At 41.7% G+C, this 27,069-nt stretch overlaps 1 protein-coding gene across 7 annotated transcripts in view; it reads right to left on the reverse strand.

Moving 5' to 3' along the window:
• Positions 1-27,069, reverse strand: part of AGBL1 (AGBL carboxypeptidase 1) — a 449,865-nt gene that overhangs the window by 310,554 nt on the left and 112,242 nt on the right. For all 7 annotated transcript variants that reach the window (XM_069956680.1, XM_069956679.1, XM_069956678.1 and 4 more), the window contains 7 exons: positions 26,785-26,907; positions 23,919-24,487; positions 18,976-19,059; positions 18,720-18,809; positions 11,906-12,054; positions 4,852-4,939; positions 2,534-2,672 (listed from right to left, as the gene is read on the reverse strand). In XM_069956680.1, the coding sequence (XP_069812781.1) occupies positions 2,534-2,672; positions 4,852-4,939; positions 11,906-12,054; positions 18,720-18,809; positions 18,976-19,059; positions 23,919-24,487; positions 26,785-26,907 (1,242 nt within the window). The remainder of the gene's footprint in view (positions 1-2,533; positions 2,673-4,851; positions 4,940-11,905; positions 12,055-18,719; positions 18,810-18,975; positions 19,060-23,918; positions 24,488-26,784; positions 26,908-27,069) is intronic.

Raw genomic sequence — 27,069 nt, forward strand, 5'->3', positions numbered from 1 at the left:
TAGAAGGCATATGTACCTTTAAGACAAAGTTGAGGGCACTCATGGTTTACATGTAACGTCTTTATTTCTGGTGATGCATTAAAAGCCAACAGGACATTTCAGAGCAGCCAGGGAAGCCATACACTCTGAATGGCGTGCACCAATGTAGCAACAATAGAGTCTCGCTAGTATTGGATCCTGTCAGCATCTCCCAGCCATCAGGAGAGTAATGTCGGTGAGCTGTCTGACTATAGACTGTTTATGCACCTTTAAGGGGTAGTGCGGCGCTAAGAAATTATTCACAAAATAACACACATAACAAAGTTATACAACTTTGTAATGTATGTTATGTATGTAAATGGCCCTCTTCCCCATGTTTCCCGACCCCGCCCGTGGACCCGGAAGTGTAGTGCATTATACATACCTGATACGTGTCGATCCCCGTCCGCCGTCTTCTGACAGTGATGTAATCTTGGGGAGGCAGGCCGCCCGTTCCTACTGTCCCTCATGCCGGCCCCCCCTCTGCCGCGTCATAACTGTGCTCAGCCAATCGCGGCTGAGCAGCTGATGACGTGCGATTGGCTGAGCATGACTGTGGGGAAGGGGGCCATTCACATACATAACATACATTACAAAGATGTATAACTTTGTAATGTGTGTTATTTTGTGAATAATTTCTTAGCGCCGCACTACCCCTTTAAGACGTCTCCATAATATTGCTCAGATGACTATTAAATATGTTCAGAAACACTCAAAAAAAGGAGGCCAACCATGGCCCTAGAAGGTGGGGACATATAAACAAACAACAAAGCACGCGTTTTTGAGGTTTTCTGAGTGTATATAACAGTCATCAAAACACTTTATTGCTGATATACAAAGATATATATATATATATATATATATATATATATATATATATATAAATAATTAGTTTCTAATGAAAGCCTCACTTGCTTTTTAAAGGAGTTGTCTAGTGAAAATCTTTTAAACTCTTTCCTCTGGATTTTCTGCATTTCTCCCCTTTTTTTGGCTATGTGAAGTGGGACCCCGCTCTGGGAAATATGTTTGATCATCCTTCCTCTAAACATTAGAGGAATGCCTAATTTGGTTTGTTTTATGCTTTGGTATTCAGCTATACATGATACATTCATCTTTCATATCTACTTGACAATTTTATACCTCAGAATACATCTTACAAGACACTTTTCATCGCTAAATGAGGAGTACCAGCTGGCCTTATAAGCACATAGACCCATGTGGATTTTAATGGAGGATCAATGCCTTGTGCACATGCCAATGTTTTCAGCAATGACTAGTGTGCTATCGTTAGCTTAAATGGAGACAGATGAAACTAAAAAAGACACAGATGTATACCGACATATTGATTTGCACTTATTACAGTTCAAAGCTGTGTCTGAATGCATAGATTTTAACTATAGTACAATTACTTATATACAAGACATATTTGATTGAAATCTAGACTAAATCAATGGAAATATATGATGATAAAGTATCAACCATTGGTCTTGGTTTACTTAGAATTAGTGACCTAACCATATGGGTAGCAGAAATAGCTATTGGAAATGGCCCCTACAATGTGTGGATTACTTAGACAGAACAGACAATACTGTAAGTTTTAAAAATGAATTTTAAAAATGAAAGGGATCAGGTAATGGACGTGGTTACATAGACAAGACAATAGATGGGGAAGGTTTTTGCTCATGTTGCATTATTGGCCAGGAGCATAGTTAGAAATGCCTGTGTAGCTGATAATCAGCCTGTGTAAAAGTGACATTGATCAGCCAAAGACTGGGAACATGCCCGATTATCAGCTGATCATTTATTTGTAACCTGCTTTAAAATAATTTTTATTGGCCCCACATCTCCTATGTTTACAGGGCTTTGTGCAGCCCATAAAGAGAAACTGAGAGCACAGATATTTATATATCCGTGCTGTCAGTTTCCAGATGACTAGCAGTCTATACTAACAAAGCTGCTTGTGATCTGACATCTGGTTCTCCAGTCCTCTGGCTATAACTCTGCTGTAACTTTAACTAGGCCTCTTTGTAGAAAGAAGTACTCCAGCTCACCACACCTGTTTCCAAAATCTGCATGCTATGAATAGGATCTGTTTATGACCAAATTGCATCAGATGTGACAATTGGGGTTTTTATTGGCTTATGAAGCTGAATAAATAATTTCCTGGACTTTCCCAAGTTGCTGGAGCCACTTTTCTTCTGCAAACTATTTGTTATTTTCATTATAGCCCTAGCAGCACATATGAAAACCCTCCCTGCCCTTTAAAGTGAAATTATCAATAGTGTACTTAGTCCGTGAAGCCTGTGGCATATGTGAGCAGCCACAGTTTATACTGGGGTAAAATCATTTTTTGGGGGGTATTTAGTATCTCAAAAAATAGAGCCAGTTAAACATCAATATCAACATTAGTGTCATTTTCGGATTCTGCAGTCCCAAAATACCCGAAATGTGTTTTTATTTATTTTTGTGGTGGGAGCTGTGTAATAAATTCTAAAGTTTAACAAATTGTTCCTACCACGAGAGCAGAGTACGTGTAAGGGTAATGATACGCCAAGTAGCAGACATCACCATAGTGTGGGAATTTCACAGTGAAAGTCAGCGTATAATATCTTCTCCTCTTCTTTGCATCTGACGCTCGGTAACAAAAAAGGTTTCTAGTAAAGAAAACAAGAGAAAAGGAAAGTTTAATTCTTTCACAGTTACTGGAGATAGAACAAATATTGACAGGGTGGTAAAGGTTAAGACTAGAGATGAGCGAACCTGGAGCATGCTCGAGTCCATTCGAACCCGAACTTTCGGCATTTGATTAGCGGTGGCTGCTGAACTTGGATAAAGCCCTAAGGCTATGTGGAAATCATGCATACAGTCATTGGCTGTATCCATGTTTTCCAGATAACCTTAGAGCTTTATCCAAGTTAAGCATCTCTAGTTAAGACTACTTTTTCCATTCACATTACTGTTGATTTGGACACTTAGAAGATGCCTGTACACCTTCAATAGTTTGGCTCTATGTTCATGTGTTCTGAATGGGGAGGTTAAAATAACATGAATGTTTTCCAGGCAGGCCTCATGCTGCACCTACGTCCTCCAGGCAGCAGGATTCAAATGCCAATTATTCGGGTTTGTGAGAACCCAAACTTTTGGAAAGTTCACTCATCTCTATTCTCTATCAGAGGGCTTCTATACACAATAGAAAATCAACCAGTCTCACCAAAACAGGGTGTTTAGCTAACATTTTACTAATGTGTATGGGGGCTGCACTAAGGATTTACAGACCACATCTAACATTTCTGGTGCCAGGTACCACAGGATACTTTCAGAACTTGTGTGGAGTCCATAAGTTACTGTAACTTCTCCCCATCCTAATAAGTTAAAGGGCAGAATGTGCAAATCAATAAGGACACTAATAAACAATAATATCTCTTATGCCAAACCAGTCAATATACTGTATGTATTAGTATGAAAAGTCTTTATAACACATAAAAGCAAAAGCACTTTTTTGATTTAAAAAAAAAAATACAAATTGGTCATTACAGTCACTTTTCTATGGAGTGTGAAGACGTCCAGAAGCCTTTGTTCAAATCATAGCTTTTGAAAGAAGGTGAATACTAACACCTGCTAAGGAGTATTCATCTGTCAGAAGGCACAATTTTCTTTGAATATGAGACCAGCCATTATATTCACTTTACAAATAACCATTTAACTATATTGTACCCACTAGTGCATTTCAAACCAATTTCCTCACACAGCACCAATTATGCTGCCGTCTATCCTTTCTAGTTTTAACAGTATTGTGTAGAAGTTTTTGGACACATTGTATCATCTGTGTTGTACCAGGGAACAAAATGAACTGTGGTGAAGAGTATAGAAGCTATAATTTTTCTTTAAAGTAATCTTCTGTGAAGTCTTAAGAGTTCCTCCAACTACTGCAACTGTTAAACCAATAGAGGAGAAAAAAAAATAAAATAAAAAAAGACAACATTGATAAGTAGCATATGCCACTACAGATTATGATGTGCTTTTAGAAACCTGTACTTTACAACCCACCATTTATCAGAACAAGGACTGAAACTCTTGAAAAAAGTTCAAAACCAAAACATTTTCCTATACTAGTACACATTCAATCTACAATGATCTCATCTACCATGCAATGATAAACTCAATCTACTGTTTTAGAAGCTTGACTGTACTGTGTGGAATTCTATACTGTGTGTATATCCCAAACTGTGCTGCATCTTCTACTACGACTTGGTCCATAGGACAGCAGCCGTTTTACATCTTTTGTAAAAACAACTGGCTTTGACTAAAAAAAAAAAAAAACTCAGGTGCATGCAAAACATCATGAATGATTCCAATTTCCAACCAAAGATAGCAACCTTTCCAAATCCTACCTAACATTTTGTTTACCTACTAGGTTATGAAACAGATGTAGCACAGTTAACAGCCTTAGATAACTATGAGAAAAATCCTCATAAAATCTGTACCTCAAATAGGGTCTGTGGTCATAAAAAAACAAAAAAACACCCTGTTCCTGACATTGAGGGTTTTATTAATTAGTTCCCATTTAGTTGATTGATCTGTACTCTTCACTGAATAGTCAGATGAGCAGGAACTTTCTTGCATTTTTGACATTGAGAGGCAGGCTCTCTGCTGCCACCAGTGGCTGTGTTTGGAATGGCAGGGTTGCCCAAGCCCTGGTCCCGACAGTTACATGTCATTAGCACTGCTGCATGCAGTGCTAGTGATATTGAGTCTCCTCTGATATTCTTTCTAATGTTAAAAAAAAATAAAAAATGGAGTGGGATACATATAATAAAATGAGTTGAGACTTACTTATAATAACAGATGTTGGTGCCAGTCCTCATCCAGTAGGTTTTTCCCTGGAGAGATTCCTTCACCGAATATATAACAGGTTGCATACCTGCATGGATTCAAAATAAAATCATTATTCTTTATATTGTGTTGAATCATATTTTTGGTTAAATGTGTATAAGGCTAAACATATGACTATAAAAGCCTCAACATGACTATAATACTACTATGTAACTATAATCCAACCATGTGTTATTTATAGGGATTTATGGGATTGTTTGGGATTTTATTTGATGTCCTGTGCTTAGTATAGAGCATCAATATATCATGGCTGGGGGTTCTTACTAGGGATGGTCCGAACCTGCCGAGGTTCGGGTTCGTATGAACCCAAACGCTCGGCAGCAGATTCCCGATGTCTGCCCGCTCCGTGGAGCGGGCGGATCCTGCAGGAGGACCGCCTGGAAAACTGGGATACAGCCATAGCCATAGGCTGTATCCCAGTTTTCCAGGCGTTCCTTCCGCTGTATCCGCCCACTCCACGGAGGGGGCAGACAGCGGGAATCTGCTGCCGAGCGTTCGGGTTCATACGAACCCAAACCTCTGCAGGTTCGGACCATCCCTAGTTCTTACTCTTGGACCCTGGTTCAGCGTTAAGAAGACTACATTTATCCAGGCCCAGTTATAGAAATGTGGCTGTGCACAAAAACACCTTTGTCCACACTTTCTGTTTGCTGATTGAGGGGGTATGAGGAAGATACCCACAGATGGCACATTAGTGGCTAAGCATAAGCCATCAATAAGACATCAACTGTGCAATGACTTTAATGCATTGAAAACTGGATACCCGCAATTCTTATCAATGTACAATGTTAGGACTCATTGACATTGGCCGCAATTGTACTTTCCAGTGAGTGGCAATGCATACACTACTATATAAAGTACATCACCACTCACTACATTCTCAGTCTCCCATCTAGCACCTAGCACCTCTAGGGGACCAGAGAGGGAGAGGGAACAGGTGATCTAATGTTCAGCCTGCTCACTGTAGTGAAGGTGAGCGGGCTGAACATCAGAAGACAGGAGACAGAGCAGGACCTGCACAGAGAGAGTAAAGGGTGAAGGGTCTCATCAAATGACCCAAAGGTCCTCAAACCTATAGTTTGGAGAGCTGCCCGACAGAGAGGAAGAGGGAGAAGACTGAATGGTAAGTACTACATGTCAAAGTGTGTCAGTGTCTGTAAGTGTGTGTCAGTCAGTGTCAGTTAGTGTCTGTGCCAGTCAGTCAGAGTTAGTCAGTCAGTGTCTGTGTCAATAACGTGTCTTAGTGTATCTTAGTGATGTTTCAAGTGATTGTGCATAGTGGATGAATGAGGGGCCGGCTGAGAGCTTAAAGGGGTATTCCCCACAAAATTATTTTTGCATGAATACGTTGGCCACCCATAGCTTTCCATCTTTCCAATATAAACTTATTATGGATTCTGGACAGTTTTGCTGCTATCTAGATGCATTTACCCCCCCACCACCACCACCGAATGCATAGAATCATCAGCTCTCAGTCCCACCCTGACACGCTCCCTGCTTCTGGCTCCCACCCTCCGAGACGGCATCACGTGTCATCAGTCTCTTCAATAGGCCGGGTTAGCTCTTCTACCTCAGTCCACTGAAGAGAGGGAGGATAGTGAGACAGTCACAGCTGCTGCTGCTGTTCACTGTCTGCCTCATTGTTAGCACCCAGAGCTCACCCGCCCCGCACCCTGTATCCCCCCACCCGGAGCGTATCCACCCCCCGCAGCTCACTCGTTGGCTTGTGAGTGCAGCCCCCCCTCCACACCCCCCAAAGCGATCTCCCGGCGACCCCCGTCCCCCTCCCTACAGCGCGATCTCCAGGTGCCCCCCCCCCAGTATAGCCCGCAGCGACCCTCCATCGCCGATCCCTCCCCCCTGCGTCTCACCCGGCAGAAGCTGTGGCTTTCCCAGTTCTTGCAGAGCTCCAGCTCCCAGCATGCTCAGCCTTCTCTCTGTCCATGCAGGGAGTTGTAGTTCTGCCCGAGCCGGGAGAGCCACAGGTAGAAGAGCCGGCATGTAAGTGCATGTGATCCGGTCCCCGGCCGCCTGCCCCCACCAAGTTAATGATGTGGGGGCGCATCTCACCCGGCCGCCCGCATCGCCACCCCCGCACCAGCATCTCAACCAGCCGCCCGTATCAGCAACTGGGTGAGATGCGGGTGAGATCAGTGGCCAGGTGAGATGCAGCGGGGGGTTGCTGATGCGGCCAGCCGGGTGAGACGCAGGTGAGGGGGTGGCGATGCGGGCGGCCGGGTGAGATGCGCGGGGGATTGATGCGGGCGGCCGGGTGAGATGCGCCCCCACATCATTACATGGTGGGGGCAGGCGGCCGGGGACCGGATCACATGCACTTACATGCTGGCTCTTCTACCTGTGGCTCTCCCAGCTCGGGCAGAACTACAACTCCCTGCATGCACGGAGAGAAGGCTGAGCATGCTGGGAGCTGTAGTTCTGCAACAGCTTCTGCCGGGTGAGATGCAGAGGGGAGGGATCGGCGATGGAGGGTGGCTGCGGGCTATACTGGGGGGCACCTGGAGATCGCTCTGTAGGGAGGGGACGGGGGTCGCCGGGAGATCGCTTTGGGGGGTGGGGGGGCGCACTCACAGGCCAACGAGTGAGCTGCGGGGGGTGGATACGCTCCAGGTGGGGGGATACAGGGTGCGGGTGAGCTCTGGGTGCTAACAGTGAGGCAGGCAGTGAACAGCAGCAGCAGCTGTGACTGTCTCACTATCCTCCCTCTCTTCAGTGGACTGGGGTAGAAGCGCTAACCCGGCCCATTGAAGAGACTGAGGACACGTGATGCCGTCTCGGAGGGTGAGAGCCAGAAGCAGGGAGCGTGTCAGGGTTGGACTGAGAGCTGATCATTCTATGCATTTGGTGGGGGGGGGTGAATGCATCTAGATAGCAGAACTGTCCAGAATCCATAATAAGTTTATATTGAAAAGATGGAAAGCTATGGGTGGGCAACGTATTCATGCAAAAATAATTTTGGGGGGAATACCCCTTTAAAAAAAAACTGGCGCCAACCCTGCACTCACTACATATGCTGCCTTGATGCACTTATGGCCCAGAATATTATAGTGAGCAGTGATGCATATATAGAAACTAGTGTGGACACTAACAGGAGCTGATAGTATACCACATCATGAAGACCGAGTAGTATACGCCCAATCATGCTGGCAGTCATTACATCTGTACTTTGAAAAAGAAAAAAAAAAGTGGCACCATTTTTTAAATGAATTAATAAAGATCTGATATATGAAAGTTTGAGGAGCCCTTGGATTTATAGATCCCCCTCGCAGACTCACTAAATGAAATAAAATATCCCTCAATAGTCCTTTCTTGTAAGTGCGTGAACTTTTCTTAATGTATTTCTTTTTGCTTATTAGCCAAGACGTCGATTCTCCAGGGGATGTTACTTTTTCCTCACACTCAACAGTCACTAGTAATTATAAATAATTAGACCCGATCATAATTCTACAAATTTCTGTAAACACTGAATGTACTTTGATGATTTGTCTAATTAATGAAAGGGAGAACATTGCTTTTGCATTACAAATAGGCAGGACAGTGACATGTTGTTTTCTTTGAGTCTCATCAAGAAATATTGTCTCATATGTATTTCTTCGGGATGCTCTCATCCTGCTCAGTCGTGGCTTCTAATTAGTTCTCTCATTGTTATGTGAAAGTAAGTCCCTTATTGAGTAGGATAAAGAATGAGCAGATTGGAAAATATATTCCTTGATAAACTGAAATGATCTACAAATCAGCCTTTCTCTACATTGTATTATTGTCTACGCTTCATTGTAGGAGTAATATTTGTAAAATAACCCTAATGGCCCTATTCCACGGGTCGTTTTAGAGGAGCAAACGAGCGTTTGCTCCTCGTTCGCCGCTTGCTGCCGCCGCTATTTAACGCGGCTGCAGCGAGCGGGTGAGTGCGGGAGGGGCGGCGGGGAGCTGCGGGGGGGCTGCCCGGGGGATCGCTGATCGTCCGGGCAGCCCATAGGATATAGCAGCATCTGCTGCCGACGCTCCTATTCAACGGAGCGACGGCAGCAGATCGCTGCTATATCAGTCGCTTGTTTTTCAACATGTTGAAAAACAAGCGACTGCAACGATCAGCCGACATGAACGATGTCGGCTGATCGTTGCACTCTATTCCACGGAACGATTATCGTCCGTAGCGGTCGATATCGTCCGAAAACGAACGATAATCATTCCGTGGAATAGGGCCTTAATGGCCCTATTCCACGGATCATTTTAGAGGAGCAAACGAGCGCTATTAGCGCTCGTTTGCTCCTCGTTCGCCGCTTGCTGCCGCCGCTATTCAACGTGGCTGCAGCGAGCGGGTGAGTGCGGGAGGGGCGGCGGGGAGCTGCGGGGGGGCTGCCCGGGGGATCGCTGATCGTCCGGGCAGCCCATAGGATATAGCAGCATCTGCTGCCGACGCTCCTATTCAACGGAGCGACGGCAGCAGATCGCTGCTATATCAGTCGCTTGTTTTTCAACATGTTGAAAAACAAGCGACTGCAACGATCAGCCGACATGATTGATGTCGGCTGATCGTTGCACTCTATTCCACGGAACGATTATCGTCCGTAGCGGTCGATATCGTCCGAAAACGAACGATAATCGTTCCGTGGAATAGGGCCTTAATGGCCCTATTCCACGGATCATTTTAGAGGAGCAAACGAGCGCTATTAGCGCTCGTTTGCTCCTCGTTCGCCGCTTGCTGCCGCCGCTATTCAACGTGGCTGCAGCGAGCGGGTGAGTGCGGGAGGGGCGGCGGGGAGCTGCAGGGGGGCTGCCCGGGGGATCGCTGATCGTCCGGGCAGCCCATAGGATATAGCAGCGTCTGCTGCCGACGCTCCTATTCAACGGAGCGACGGCAGCAGATCGCTGCTATATCAGTCGCTTGTTTTTCAACATGTTGAAAAACAAGCGACTGCAACGATCAGCCGACATGAATGATGTCGGCTGATCGTTGCACTCTATTCCACGGAACGATTATCGTCCGTAGCTATCGATATCGTCCGAAAACGAACGATAATCGTTCCGTGGAATAGGGCCTTAAGTCTCTGTGCACATTGGTTTACGTGTTTACATATGTTTGGCACATGCATCCAACATAATCATAGGGCTCCATTCACCTCAAAAAAGTCAAAGGACTCTTTGGTTGTTATAAGAGATGAGTGATTAGTTTTTGACTCCCATAATCGGGCCGCTCCGTGAAGAGGTTGGAGACAGCCCAAGGAGCGGATGGAAAACATTTATACTAGTCTCTGTCCTCGGGCTGTCTCCTCCCTCTAAGCAGAGCGGACAGATTGCGGGATTCAAAAAACGAACGTTTAGCTTTGTTTGAAGCTAAATGAAGTATACTTCGTTCATCTCTAATTGTTATGCTTTGTTATTCGCATAAATTTGTATATTAAAAACTTTTAATAAAAACAGATTTGACAAAAAGAAAGTCAAAGGACTGACCTTTCAGCTGGTAAAGGTCAATATACCTTCACTACTGTATATAGGAAAATACAGAAAACTGTGTTTTTCTATAAAGTAGGCCACTCCAAAGCAAATACTGCACAGTATATATATTTGATTGTGACCAATGGACAATGTACATCCCCTTTATAGCTATATACTGTCAGTTTTGGAAAAACTTGTGGATTTTTTAAGAACAGAAAAAAGTGATGTCTCTTTTCAGTGATTTTCACATGATTTAAAATTATTGAGATATGTAAATTTGAGCTAAAATCCACATGTAAATCTGCTTCAAAATCTACACGAGTTTCAGATTCTCTTCATGTATGTCATGCCAGCAGACCCTTAGTGTGGGTGCACACTGAGGAAAATAGGAGAAAATTCTGAGCGGAATCCCTGCCATGGACTTTGCTCAGAATTCTGCTTGCCTCAGTGTCTCTATGTTAAGTATAAGGTGCCTTCACTCTCCACGGCTCTCCGCTGAATAAATGGACATGTCAGTTCTTTCAGCAGAGTGCGAAGGCGCCCTATACATAACATTAAGACAATGAGGCAGGCGGAATAACGAGCGGAGCCCTCAGCAGGGATCCCGCTTAGGACCTCCGCCTATGTTCCTCAGTGTGCACACACCCTTAGGCCACGTTCACACTTAGTATGACACCAGCCATTATGTGACATGGCCATGTGGAGTTTATCCAATGAATAGCAGCCGCACAAAACTGACATGTCAGTTTTACATGCGGCCGGTTGGGATCTCAGCCAGAGTGTATACTATTTGTATACACTACGGATATGATTCCTTTGACTTCTATGCAATGTATCTTTTGTATTAATCCGAACTGTTGTTGCAAATCGGCAACAACGGACGGGATTAATACAGAAGATACATTGTGTGAACGTGGCCTTACTCTTAAAAAAGTTACTTTTTAGCCTATTGGTAGACTGAATCTCATCGCCTGAGTTTTTATTATTTCTACAATTTCTTTATTTGTATGTTTTTATTTACGCTTTATTTATGTCACTTTTTATGATTATTAAAGAGTACCTGTGATTAAAAATAACTTTTGTCATCGGGAATACAAATGAGCCTTATGCAGTCTATTATTTTGTGCTATGAATAGCTTTGTATTGCACATCTTTTCTCTACAGGGAAACTGCTGATAATTGCATGTAGTTTAGCAACTTGGGACAGAAGCTGGTATTTCTGGGTATTTAATGCATGTGGCAGAAATGATAGCATATGAACAGTTTATCCCAAAAACAATGACATATGTTTAAGCTCCATGAGGTGTCCTAGTGTCAAGGTTCTTCTCCCAATGTCTGATGAATGCTCGGTATAGAAGGAAACATTTTACATTATTTTGTCCTGCTGTGTAGCACTTATAGCTATGATGGCCTGCTGTGTGCCACTTAGAGCACATATGACAGCAAAACATTAATCTTTTCAATTGCCCTATAAACCTGCAAGATATGACTTTATATGAGGGACCTGTATAGGTAACCTTATACTCCCATAGGTGCTTACCATAATTAAATTGGCTGTTCACCTTTTCACAGTTAATGACATTGAAGCGGTAAGGCACATTAGCTCTCATTGCACTAACTTCAAAGTAGAACCACTGGTGATGCTGGTCAGTGTTAACATCCGCATTCATGATCAGATCATATTCAAACCTGTTAGAGAAAAAGAATTCAACTATTATTTATATAAATTATTAACTCGACTTTTTTCTTTTCATTTACATATTCTAGCCAAACATCCACACCAGATTTCATGCTCACCTATACATTTTTCTATTAACATTGCATTTAGACATTTTTTTTTTTATTTTATATACAATTGAAATAAATCTAAATATCTGATGTAATATAAAGAACTGTGTGACCCTGACAGCTGGAGTCATAGGGGGAGATTTATCAAACATGTCATAAAGTGATACTGGCTCAGTTGCCCCTAGCAACCAATCGGATTCCACTTATTATTCATCACAGACTCTTTGGAAAATGAAAGGTGGAATCTGATTGGTTGCTAGGGGCAACTAAGCCAGTATCACTTTATGTCATGTTTGATAAATCTCCCCCATAGAGTCTCAGGACATTGATATTCACACTGACAATCAGAACGACGCCCTACATCTCTCTGCCATTTTGTCTTTATTTACTGTTTCATTTGTTTATATTAAAGTTTTAAGTAACTGCTTATATATCCTTGGTGTAAAGCTTTCTCTCTGAGCAGGTTCTGATATCAACTCCATGACCTTTAATTTTTTTTTCTAATTTCATTGGAGCGGTTCTATGCTGTGCTTTGACAGCTTCCTTCAATTGATAGGCCTGAAACATACAAGTGTTCACAAGATGAAATAACTCTGTAACACTGGAAAGTCTTTTATTTCATTCCTAATAATTATCTGTGTTACACTCCTAATCCATTTTTCTTCTGTGTAAACAATCTTTATGGTGAAAACTATAATAGGTCTAGTATAAACCTAGACTGGACAGTCTACGAGTATGTCCGACTTTTAAGGCTGTTTAAAAATCTGGTTCATGTGTAAGCAGGGGGTGGTGAATAAAAAGTGAACCTGTCACGTTGGCCCAATGCTGGATCAGAGGCGAGATCCGCTGTTAATCTGGAAGTTTTTGTCTCCATGGATACGGACACATCATAAGACCATAATGTGCTTGGCCCCTATTGAGCCATTGTGACAGGTACACTTTAAGGGTGGGTTCAGACTAGGGAATTTGCGCGGATAAATTCTGCAGAATTCCATCCCTGTACGTGCTCACGGCCGTGCGCCCTTCCAGCTGATTCCAGATTCCTCTGAAAGAATTGACCTGACAATAGCGAAATCAGCCGGCCCATAGAACGGTGTCTATGGAGCCGGAGGAAAGGTGCACGGCCGTGAGCACGTACAGGCGACGGAATTCCGCGGAATTTATCTGTGCGAATTCCGTAGTCTGAACCCACCCACAGGGGTCCAGCAATGGTTTGCACTATCTGGAAGCAGGATTAGGTTACCCATGTGAAGGCTAGGCATATGAGCTCTAATCATAGAGACTGGCCTTCTTCTTTATTTCTACTTGCTAAGCAAGAGCAGGATATCACTTCTTGCAGTTTTTCAGACTGGAATCCTACCATAACCAAACAAATCCTATACACAGGGGCAGAACTACCGCCGTAGCAGCCGTAGCGGCTGCTACGGGGCCCCTAACATCAGGGGGCCCGTGGCCTTGGCCCCCCGAAGATGACCGCTTGCAACACCCGGCAGCCGAGCGGGCCTCCCGGGTGTTCAGTGTTCTGACTGACAGCGCGAGAAGCCATAGGCTTCCCGCCCTGTCAATCATTCTTGTGACCGCAAGCAAGCATTCTGCTTGCGATCACAAGAGTGTCCCACCCAATGAGCAGCTCTTTGGTGAAGTCCTGGCAGCGTCATCGCTGAGCGCTCAGTGTGCGCCGCCGCGGCTGGGACTTCCGGTACTAAGAACACAAACCGGAAGTCCCAGCCGCCGCGGCGCACACTGAGTGCTCCGCGATGACGCTGCCGGGACTTCACCAGAGGGCTGCTCATCGGGCGGAGGCAGAGAGAAGAGGAGACCGGCGACCGACGGGGGAGCGTGGGGTTAGGTGAGTTATGTGTTTGTTTTTTTAATCAGAGGAGCAACACTGCGGGCTATGTGGGGAAGGGGATGCACAATACTGGGGGCTATGTGGGGAAGGGGATGCACAATACTGGGGGCTATGTGGGGAAGGGGATGCACAATACTGGGGGCTATGTGGGGAAGGGGATGCACAACACTGGGGGCTATGTGGGGAAGGGGATGCACAACACTGCGGGCTATGTGGGGAAGGGGATGCACAACACTGCGGGCTATGTGGGGAAGGGGATGCACAATACTGGGGGCTATGTGGGGAAGGGGATGCACAATACTGGGGGCTATGTGGGGGAGGGGATGCACAATACTGGGGGCTATGTGGGGAAGGGGATGCACAATACTGGGGGCTATGTGGGGAAGGGGATGCACAATACTGGGGGCTAAGGATAGACAACACTGGGGGCTAAGGATGGACAACACTGGGGGCTACATGGGGGATGCACAATACTGGGGGCTATATGGGGGATGCACAATACTGGGGGCTATATGGGGGGATGCACAATACTGGGGGCTATATGGGGGATGCACAATACTGGGGGCTATATGGGGGGGATGCACAATACTGGGGGCTATATGGGGGATGGGAATGCACAACACTGGGGGCTACCTATATGGGGGATGGACAACACTGGGGGCTACCTATATGCGGGACGGGGATGGACAACACTGGGGGCTACCTATATGCGGGACGGGGATGGACAACACTGGGGGCTACTTTTATGGGGAATGTGGGCCATCTAAAAGGGGAACTACACAGAGGGGCCATTTATGAAGGGGACTAGGGGGCATCTATAAGGGGAACTACACTGGGGGGGTTGACACAGAGGGGTCATCTAAGAGGACTACACAAAGGGGACCATATACTGTAGGGCAGGGATAGGGAACCTTGGCTCTCCAGCTATTGCAAAACTACAGCTTTATTTTTGACTGTCCATACATGATGGGAGTTGTAGTTTTGCAGAAGCTGGAGAGCAGAGATTCCCTACCTCTGATATAGGTGATGCACAGAGGGTGTCATCTACTATAAATGGATTACACAGAGGGGGATCTCTACTATAGTAGATGCACATGGGGCCATCTATATGGAGGACTGAACAAGGGGCAATCTATAAGCTGTCTACACAGAGCCTAATTTGTCTGTCTGGCAGATTCTGTGGATTCGTGGCTCGGAGTTCTTATAATGGCCCAGGACAGATGGAGAAGAAAATTAAAAGGAAACAACTCTGAGAGAAGGCGTCCCCTGTGAGTCACTTAATATAACTGCAGTGTAATTTATATGGTGTATAGAACCTGTGTAGAGCTGGGTGTGTTGATGGCATAGTGGTTGGTCGAGGAGGGGGGGGCCCCAATCAAAAGTTTGCTGTGGGGCCCAGCCATTTCTAGTTACGCCCCTGCCTATACATTATACTAAGTGGTTGCAAAATAATGAAAATGAAAGTGGATTTGATGGACAGCCGTGTCTGGTTCTCCTAGATAGGTGGTGGTCCAGACACTTCACCACTGGGGCTTGATACCAAAACGTAAAGCATTTGATACTTTCCTACATTGAAATAGGTCAGAGATAGATTTACTAGCTGTAAAAAAAAAAAAAAAAAAAAAATTATATATATATATATATATATATATATATATATATATATATATATATTTTACTGTCTGGATGGTTTCAGAAACATAGATGTCCCCTGGCAGCCAAGGTACTGTAAGTGGAGTGGAACATGCATGTGTGAACAATGAAGGCTTTCTAGTGAGTGGGGGTTGTTGTACACGATGTTGAATTGTGTGTCCATCACATTTAACATGACCGACCAAGTACAGCAATGAATCTGCATCAAATTTTGCATTAAGCGTCAACATTTCTCTACAGAACCGACTGATTGATGATTGAGAGGGTTTCACGGATGATGCAATGAGTGCAGCCCAAATAAATATGTGGCATAGGTGCTTTTAAGAGGGCCAAGAAACACCTAGATTCGAGGCCTTGCCCTGGTGACTTCTATCTTTTCCCAGAACTAAAATCACATTTTAAAGGGAATTTATTTCAAAAGGTTGATGACATCCAGGAAATACAATGAGGCAGCTGATAGAGATTAAACATTTGTGTTTAGAGTGTTTAGAACAACAAAAGAGATGCTGGCAGAACAGTGTGAGATCTCCAGCTTCCTACTCTGAAGAGGACTGAGGTGTCATTGTCCTATATACAATGTTTCTTGTATCTTCTTTAATAAATGTCTCTATTTTTCATATTACATGGCAGGATACTTTCCATATAGACCTTGTATGTATATAAAATGTGAATGTCATCTGGGAGGCCAACAAGAATTAATTAAGAAATTCAATTTAGTGTACAATAAAACTGTGACATGTACGAGAGTCTAAAGGCTGCGGCTATTCCACTATGAGATTATAATGAAAATGTAGCAGCATAACTGTGATTTAGTGGAATAAAAGGCACTTGGAGATTAGAAAAAGTCTCCATGACAACATTGTAAAGAACCATTCAAAACATGCAGATATCCCATGTATTACTTCTAAACTGTTATTCCATCCATTGTTAATACTGAATGAATGACATCTTAAACCCACGTTTCAATCTAGAGGACAGATAATATCTGCATTCATATAGTTAAATATTATATTTAAATTTTCTATTGATTCATATCCTTTATATACCATGTCAGTTGTTTAAAGGAGAACTTCCATCACAGACATGTATGGCATATACTCTACATAGTATGCCATAAATATCAGATAACTTCTGGCACTCAGACTATCTCCAGAACATGGCTCCCCAATACTTATCCTGCTTAATGAGGGGGTCAGTGTTTAATGGTGAGGGATTAAATAAGAAGTACAGCAAAAACTTTTATTAAAGTATTGTATTGCCCCCCAAAAGTTATACAAATCACCAATATACACTTATTACGGGAAATGCCCATAAAGTGATTTTTTCCCATGCACTTACTACTGTATCAAGGCTTCACTTCCTTGATAAAGTGGTGATGTGACAACCCGACTCCCAGAGCTGTGCGGGCTGTGGCTGCTGGAAAGGATGATGGCAGGGGGACACTGTGGGACACAGGGCACTGGAGGGACACTGAGCATCCCTCTGCCATCATCCTCTCCAGCAGGCACCACCCACACAGCTCTGGGAGTCAGGTTGTGACATCACCATTTTATCCAGGAAGTGAAGCCTTGATGCAGTAGTAAGTGCAGGGAAAAAAGCACTTTACGTGCATTTCCAGTAATAAGTGTATATTGGTGATTTGTATAACTTTTGGGGGTCATACAATACTTTAATAAAAAATTTCGCCGGACTTCTCCTTTAATGCTGAGGTGGTGGTTCTTATTTATGAAAGATAAGAAAAAGCCAAGAAATATTGGAGATAGGAGACAGTTCTTAAGATGGAACTTACACATATACCATTAAGCTCAACAATGTCTGGAAGCTTAGTACTAGCCTGAGAGGACCCCCATGACTAGGTAACCTTTCCCACCCTCTCTCTATATATACGGGGAGATGCTATACTCCTACATTCGTCCCAAGTACCGGTATGATTGTCTTGTATATAAATCAGGTGACTGTTCACACTATGCGTATGTGGTCGGCACGGGAATAATCAGCCATTGTTGCAGTAGCGGCGGTACCGGCTGATATGATGGTCCGGGGTGATGCCGCTTTCCTGCATCAGGCTGTCTGAAGTACCAAGATCCACCACTACTACTACAACCAACATTCCCGTCAGGGATTTAGACATGATGGGTGTAACCTATTATGCACAGAGCGCTGACATGCGCACAACTGCCGAGGTTTACGTTCTTTCTCCACTGGTGGTGAGCCGGAGCCGCTAGAAGGAACTGTGTGAATATAAGACTGATATGAACTTAATCATGGAATTTGATGATGCTTTGCCGCCCGGCTCAAGCTGCTCTCACTAGACTTGAGCACTTGTACACATAACAGTGTACTTATGTATTCACTTGTATTGATCTTTTTAACTTTTTTTGTTTGCTTGTCATCACTGTTTAGCACTAATTTACACACCTGTATAAGAGGATCTGTTGTTTGAGGTATAGTCACGCTTAAAAAAGACGACGGAGGTCGTTGAAATGTCGCTTTGACTTTTTGTGCTGTTTCACTATGCAATAAATCACGTTTGTTTTGCTAATTTGGAGTGCTGTGGGAATTTCTACGTATATATATATTTATATATAGAGAGAGTGCGAGAGAGAGAAAGAGGATAATGTTTATGAGAATACCCTCTTAAGACTGGGTTCACACTATGTTTTTAAAATACATTTTTTTCATCTGTTTATGCAAAAAATGGATGGAAAAACTGATGCACTTGTATGCATCCGTTTTTGATCCATTTTTCCATTGACTTTTATTATCCAAGCGCATCAGTTTTTTTTAAGGTACACAAAAATGTGGCTGACCTTATTTTTGTGCACGTAAAAGAAAACTGATGCGTTTCGATCTCTTTTTTATAATGGCAGTCGATCGAAAAACTGATTAAAACAGATGCACACAAATGCATCCGTTTTTTTGCAAAAACAGATTGCAAAGTCGGATTGCAAAAGCGTAGTGTGAACCCAGTCTAAGTTTCTCAATCCTAACCAGACTAATTAAGCAGCTAATTCCTAGTTTACCATGCGTCATCACATTCGCCCACAGTTTGTCTACTTACTCACGCACTTGCATTACTTTTCTAAGATTTCCAGATTCAAACTTGGAAAAAAACTTAAGGCAACTGATCCTTTCGGAACCTTCTGCAACACTGAAAAACAAGAACAATCTTAATGAGCACCACAATAGGAATAAATGGAACTAATTTAATAGGTAGATAGTAGTCTACTTTTTTTTTTGTTTTGTTTTGTACTATTTCTAAACATTATCTAACAAGTATAAGCAAACTATAAAGCAAAAGTCACACATTACATTACCTTGGGTTATCCAAGTCAAACACAACCCGATTAAGGAGCTCCCTTGGCCTTAAAAACCTCTGAATGTCTTCAAAGATATTATCCCTATAAACACAATATGAAGAATATGTGCACAGATTTTTACACGTCTTTAGTTTGTTACATATTTATTACACATACAAGGCACATATAATAATGGTGAATTGGGTTAAAAGGAATAAAAGCATATAGAGTACTTACCAGAGAATTTTTTTTTTTAACTATAGACTTACAAACTTAAGGGGGACGAAGCAGTATTTCCCCTAATGGATTGATTGTTATTATAAATTGAAAGGAGCTATGTAAACTACCTGGCTGGACATTATTACTTGTCTCTGGACATATTAGAAGAAGGACAATCCCCAGAAATGACCGCACCAGGCAGGGCCAACAAGGGTCTTACATTATTTGCAACATAAAAAAAATGTGCTAGTAAAAATGTGTTAACTCTACAGGTTAAATTGTATTAACATCGGTCACAAATAGTGTAGAGCGGACCTATCAAGCTGTTCGGGTTCAGCAACGTTCTATGAACCCAAACACTCTGCATTTGATTCCCCGTGGCTGCATTAGATGTAGCCCCAGGGCTGCCAGAAAAACATGTATTCAGGCATATCCATGTTTTCCAGGACTCCATTGGATGAGATCCAACTTCTGCAGCCACAAAGAATCGAATGCAAATTGAGAGCGTTCAGGCTTGGAGAACGTTGCCGAACCTGAAAAGCTTGACAGGTCCGCTGAACACTAATCCCAAATCAATGTATCAGAGTGTTGATGCCAGGAGCCCTAGTTGACATGGGGAGAGACTTAGGAGACAATACCAAACACCACTAGTTAGGTAATGTCTGTTGTTGCCAACTTTGTCAGGATGGGTAGGTGGCTGGAGGGAGGGGGGGGGGTCACTAATACTTTCACCTTTTTGATTAAAACAAAATGCATGGCTCTATGAAGTGGATAGAGTGGTGACTCGTTTAAGGGCACAAGGGTCCTATTAAAGGGGTTATTGAGTTAAAATCTTTTTCTTTCAAATCAACTGGTTTCAGAAAGTTATATAGATTTGCAATTTACTTCTATTTAAAAATCTCAAGTCTTCTCATACTTATCAGCTGCTGTATGTCCTGCAGGAAATGTTTTCTTTTCAGTGTGACACAGTGCTCTCTGCTGACATCTTTGGCCGAGACAGGAACTGTCCAGAGCAGGAAAGGTTTTCTATGGGAATTTGCTACTGCTCTGGACAGTTCCTGTCTCGGACAGAGGTAGCAGCAGAGAGCACTGTGTCAGACTGAAAAGAAAACAATATAAAAGACTTGAAATTTTTAAATAGAAGTAAATTACAAATCTATATAACTTTCTGAAACAAGTTGGTTTGAAAGAAAAAGATTTTCACTGGATACCCCTTTAAATAGGGTGGTAATTGTCATTATTGTCAGCTGCGCTTCTCACTGTGTAATTCGGATGTGGGACGATGAATGATTAAATAAAGGATCACAGAAATGTTGAAGTAATTGTGCGATCCTTCCTTCACTATAGTAAAAATGTGTAAAAAGCTCCTTAAAAACGCATCAATTTATTTGATCAGAGCTCGCGTCAGGCAGTCGCATACCCATGTAATACCACCCTATGAGCTTGCTCTGAATATAAGGATAGCAAAGAGTGTTGAACAATAATTACTCATGTTAATTAAATTGTAAATTAATCAGATATAAGTACTAAGATCAAATACTGCATCACAGCTTCTATTCACATCTTACAAAACTATACACTATCATATCTATAGAAAATAATATCATACCAACAGCTCTAATGCTCTCTATAATAATATGCCGATGAAAAGTGAAAACTTCATTACAAAAAGTACTAAATTATTTTTTAAGTATTATCATGTTCTTTGCTGCAATTATGACAACAGTAATTGTCAATGTGAATGCAAAGAGAATTCATAAATTTTGTGTGTGCTCATGAGAATACAAAGCACTGTGCCTTATACAGCGGCATAACATTAAAAAATTTAATCAAAGTAAATGAGAAAAATCCTTGTTTTTAAGCTCCTCTAGTAACATTTACATTGTTTTGTTTTTCTATTTTTTTTTCTGATAGCATTTTAGGACAGAATATGCAGTTAATATAAATTTTACAGACATTTAGGTAAGATATGGATTGACGCTTTCTTAGGATAACCATCTTGGATTTATGTTGTTCTCAAGCAGGTTTAACAGCTTAGGTATCCTGCTTTGTGACAACATAATGCACTTTTCATTACAGCCTCTGCTAAACCAAATATGATGAATTAAAGTGTAAAGAAGAGAGCAGTGAACCACTCTCCGTCGATATGCAGACACTGCATGTACAGATGTTGCGGGGAGTTTGATGTGATAGAGAGAGACAAATTCTAAGGAGAAGCTGTGATGCACAATTGAAACAGAAAAAAGGATTGTTCAAAATATAAAATTGCTTTTTTGTATTCTATTCAATTCCAACAGCAGCTGCTAAAGTGTCAGGCAGCATGGGAACACCCTGGTCTGAGGACTATGTTATTTTACATACGAGTAATAATCATTGGCACTTTTTTGGAATTTGCCATTTACTAGCCACCTTACATTTGTATTACTGGAATGGTGGACATGTAGAAAGTGATCTGCCTGACGGCATGGTAATAGCTAGATGGTAAAACAATCAAAAATTTCTAAAATATTCTAGTATTAATGAAGGCCATTTACAGTCCCTATCGTATTCTCATTGAGAACAAGGTTACATATCAGTTCAGGTGCTAGTTTACATGTCAGAGGAAAGGTCCGAAAAGGCATTATCTGGGATTGTGTTGCCCAACCCACTAGCTAAATGAGATTGATTTTATCTTTCTATACCACTAGCTTCACGTAAAAAAGGCTTTACAGTATATTGTTAGGCTATGCCTTAAAAAAGAACTCTGGAACTCAAAATGCCCGGAAAAGGAGGTGATTGAAAAAAAAATCTACTCACCTCCCCAGCTCCAGCACTGTCGCATGCATACCACCTCTCCATTCCCTGATCCCTGGCCCACTCTTTGTCTGAGACAGTACTTTGGACATAACGTAGCAGGCCTGCTCAGTCATTTAGCAGCAGTTATGGGACACTGATACAGCCACTGAATGGCTGAGCCAGCCTACCCTGTCACGTCCCAAGTCCCATCTTAAGACCATAAATTGTCTAAACACGAGGGACCAAAAAATCAGAATGCAGGGAGGTAAGTGGGTGTTATGTTTTTCTCTTAATCCTTTCCTGATCGTGTAGAAAAAAATGGGTCCTGGCCTGTGTTCTCCTTTAAGTAATTGTTGGCCATAAAGGTCCCAAGAATTAGGGTTCTTATATTATGTATTCAAGAAGAGGAGGCAGCTCATCTATAAGCAGCCTCTCAGTTATTATTTATTAAAAAGATACTAAAACGGTCAATCCCCATTCGCTGAATCTATGGGGGACATAGTGGTTGGATCTCCACCAGTCAAACACTAATGGCATTTAAAGAGTACCTGTCAGAATAATAGAGCTGCCAGGGAGTTGATCGGACAGCTGCCATGTGCCAATGCAGTACCCTTCTATTAAAATCAGTCATTAAGGAACCTCATTTGTTAGCCACAGTGGATAACAGCTACAATGTTCTGAAGGACCCACACAAATTAGTTTTGATAGGAACTGTGTATTGTTTCTCTAAACATTTTCTATTCAGTTCCACACCTGATTGCCGCGGTCTCAGAAAGCCGGGCTACCCTGTCATTCATTAATACATATACACAGCTTTCAGATAACTGGAATGGAGAATAAAACATTATGCCAATAAAACATACAACAGTCTTGGAAATCATTTGAAAAGATAACGAACAGTATGTGTAAGTTTACATTAGGGAAAATTGTAAATATAATGTATAATAATCCTTATATGAATCTTGGGATTTATTAGAGTTGCCTTTTAAGACTTCTGCAAATTGGGATATTTTATAACTAAGCCTAGAACATGATTGTTCCACAATATGTCCCATTTTATGTTAGTAGAGAGAAAAAATAAGGATTGTTACAGAAGATTATGAAGAAATAATATGTTCTTGGTAGAAACATAATTTCTCTAATACTGAGCAGTTTATTCATTACCTAGTAATTTCTATGTTGCTTTGCAAAAATGTAAATCACTTCTGTATAAACAGTTGCAAGATTTTTGCCTCTATGCTTCAACCCTATGACTTATGCACCTGTATATATTATGGATCCATGCATGACCCATATATTTAGTGCCAAGGATGGCATTGGACTCCAGGAGGCTTTTCCTAATCTTCCAGGATTGGATCCTTTCCCGTGCTTGGCTCTAAATATTTGGCTTATTCATGGAGCCATAACACGGCCATGTGCATAAGCCATTCCCCTACATTGAACTCTTATAATCGCCTTTGCTAAAATACAGGCTTTCTGAAGGATTTCCCAATGTTCTTGATTTAACAAATGACCGTATATAAGGGAATCTCAAATATAGAGACAATTTGGAAAATTACCTTGTACTTTACAGCAATAAAACAACTTATGCTTAAATAGAGAAGTAAGCAGCACAATAATAGGTCACATTGACCCATATAGTGATTTAGTTTCCAAACCAAATACAAAGGAGATAGTAAAAATATAAAGGTCTTATATTTGTGAATGTGTGAATCTAGCTCAAAGAGAAATCCAACTAGAAAGCCCGAGACAAAAGATGTTTCATAAACCAAGGGTAAACTCTTCATACGTATAAAGGCTTAAAATTCTGCTAGCAAAGCTTTTAAAGCCACAAAGGGATCTGAGCTATAGCTAAAGGCCATGTCTCAACCATGGCATTTGTTTAATTCTAGGTCATTTGTGGGCAGGCGGCATAGAGATAAGGAAATGAAAATTACTGGGTATAAAAATAAATTGAAAAGAATCACCTCTGTGATCCATACTTCTTTTCTGCAAGTTTTTGGGAGAATGGGGGTGAGCAGTGGCCCCAAAAGTCTGGAAATGCCAATACTTTATAATCAGGAACAGATTTAGTATTCCCAGCTATAGACATGTAAACGTTAGGGTCATGGAAGGGTATATTTCCTTTGTGCTGTTCCAAAAGCTGTTTCACAACCTTGTGGTTTTCAGATTCATCAGCGACATCACTGTGTTTGACTTTGATGGTCTCTATACATGTAGTTGAGAAGGAACTGGGTTCACCACAAACTGTATTCGAAGAACACAAACATGATGGATTTTTGAGATTATTTTCCGTGTTTATTTGCTCTTGTTTGTTGATTGATGCATCATCCATGAGTGGTTGTCTGCTGCAAATCGTCTTCAATACCATTTGTTCTTTGTGTGTCTTAGGTAGGAAGGTATCTCCGGGAATGAGTCGGTCCACTGGTGTATAGCAATCATCCATACATCTCTGAGTGGATGGAATGTTTTGTGTGTAAACACTGGAGATATTCTCTGTGGCATTCGGGACTTCCTCCACATCAGATGTATTGGCCTTTAATAATTCAATAAGATGAAATTGTTGGAAATTTTTGTTTAATGACCAGCTATTAAAAGTATATTACTAAGTCCAGACTTTTTATGTTACAGTTATCATTTTAAAAGATTTAAAAGAAACACTAAAGAATCACATACAGACAAACACATAAAACATCTTATAAGAGGCATGCTATTGCTTGAACCCTGATGCGTATTGCATTGCTCTGGAACAAAAAAAAAAACAGTCGGAAAAGTTTGTTTATGCAAGAAATTCTACCCGTAGAGCAAGCAAATGATCAAGACATGTCTCAAAGGGGACTCTTGTGTATGTTCTACAGATAAAGAGGCTGGAGATAAATAGATTGGTTAATAGGTATGGTATAATTAATGAACCAGAAAGACAGGCCAATCAATAGACAAAAACATAGATCAGCGAACCGCTGACAAGAGGATCATCCTTTATTTCATCAATCAAAACAGCAAAGATGAGCACGTAAAATATTCATCACAATCAGATTAATATATGAGGCAATCAAAAATCGAAGCAAAACAATACACTTTAGCCTTACAAAATACATGCTGATAGAAACCATATCTCTAGAAGTTTTGTTTGATCTGGAAGGATGGAGTAGCGTGCCCTGCCTGATAATTTAGATTTGTTCCACTAGTCTGAAGCAGAGTAGGAATATTTCACGATAAGTGTTGTGGAAGGTAAGGATGGCAATAACAGATGATTTGTACAGGGACATTATTCAATGCCACAAGAATAATCTACTAAGAAAAACATCTTTTAAATTAAAGATATAATGCTATAGATCATAGCCATGCAGATTTATAATGAGGCACTGCATAAAGAGGTGAAACTAAATAAAATAGTAGTAGTAGTCGAAATAAGGAAAATCCTATATCAGTACATATGTAATAATATGATTGGTATCAAATGTCAATGAGGATCTCATAAAGCATAACTATCATTAAACAAGTGGATAAAGTTGGTAGTAATTAGAATATAATGAAAATGAATGCATGACATTCTGCAATATATCTTAATGCGGGGGGGGGGGGGAGTGCTCTTCTCATAGAGTCTGCCTGATTGGGATGCACGTAAGCATGCGAGCTGGAAATCATATTTTATTATGAATAGAAAATGGCAACTGTATTAACACATGTGAAACTGACTTGCAGGAGCATAATACAGAAACTATACTTACTCATGCCCTGCAGCACAGCATCACCATCTCAATAACCACCGCTGGGCTCCAGTTTCTCCCAGTTACCGGTTTTGTCATGACTCATCAGTGACAGGCTAAGTGAGCGTTTATGACATTGTAGGAGCAGGAGCTGCAGTAGGCAAGCAAGGGTCCGTGAGCAGGGATCCAGAGCTGCAGAGGCACGAGGATGGGTAAGTATAGTTTCTTTATTATGTTCCCCCCCCCCCCTCAGCACTCAATTTTTTGTTTCGGCCAGACTTCTTCTTTAAAGGGGTAATTGGTAGCGCATATATAAGTGATGACTGTTACTTGTTACTTAGTAAGCAAGCAGACTGTTGGTACCAGACACTGTGACATTGTCCCCAAATTATAAGAGTATTTTTTAATTTAAAAAAATATATATATATGGTGGAACAGAGGATCAATATAATGGTACTTACAGACTGCTTACTTAATAACTCATATATGCATAACTTGTATATGCATATACGTACTGTCAGTTTCACTTTACTGCAATAAAGGAGAGTGAACTGTAACAAATGGATCTGGATAGGTTGAAAGACATAGTGCTGTGGGAGAAGCAAGAAGAAGCAACATAGTTATTATAGATGACCTAAAAACTATGTATAAATATATCAGGAGGCAGTACAAACACCTATTCCATGATCAATTAATACACAGAACTGTATGTAACAAGGGGACATCCTCTACATACAAAGGAATAAAAGCTTCTACACCTGCAAAGAAAGAGATTCTTTAAAAATGATGGAACTCTCAGCCAGAAGAAGTGGTCGTGGTGAACTGACTAAAAGATTTCTGAAGGGGTCTGTATAGTATTGCGGTGTGTAGTTTATGGATAGAGGTTTATTGATCCAGGGATTTATTCTAATTTATTTATTGATTTATTCAATAAAATAATACTGTAGGGCCATAGGCTTAACTGGATTGATGCATTGATGCTTTTTTTTTTTTTTCAGATTTACAAACCACAGTAAATCAGCTACAGTAAATACGTGCTTTTGTTTGCATCGTAAACCCATAGCCATGGAACGTTGTATATTTACATTGCACTTATAGGCACAACTTACTGTATGTATCTTACCTTGAAGACCTGAAGTTCTGAAAGTTCTGAACAGAATGCTTTGTACTGCTCAAACTCCTCAACCGGTCGGTCAGGTTGAGATGGGTATTTCAATTTCTTCACGTCTGTCTCCAAATCATCATCCTAGGAAAAACTATGTGGATTAATGTCGCCCTCCTACTGTACAGGAGTTAGTTGCAAGGGGCATACTGAGATAGAAACCAAATATATATAAAACATCTGTTTAAATTATCATTCTTCTAGAGAAGTGGTGCTGTATAAGCGGCTAAATTATAAAATGGCAAT

This window comes from Dendropsophus ebraccatus, chromosome 1 (assembly GCF_027789765.1).
Source record: "Dendropsophus ebraccatus isolate aDenEbr1 chromosome 1, aDenEbr1.pat, whole genome shotgun sequence".
NCBI lineage: Eukaryota > Metazoa > Chordata > Amphibia > Anura > Hylidae > Dendropsophus > Dendropsophus ebraccatus.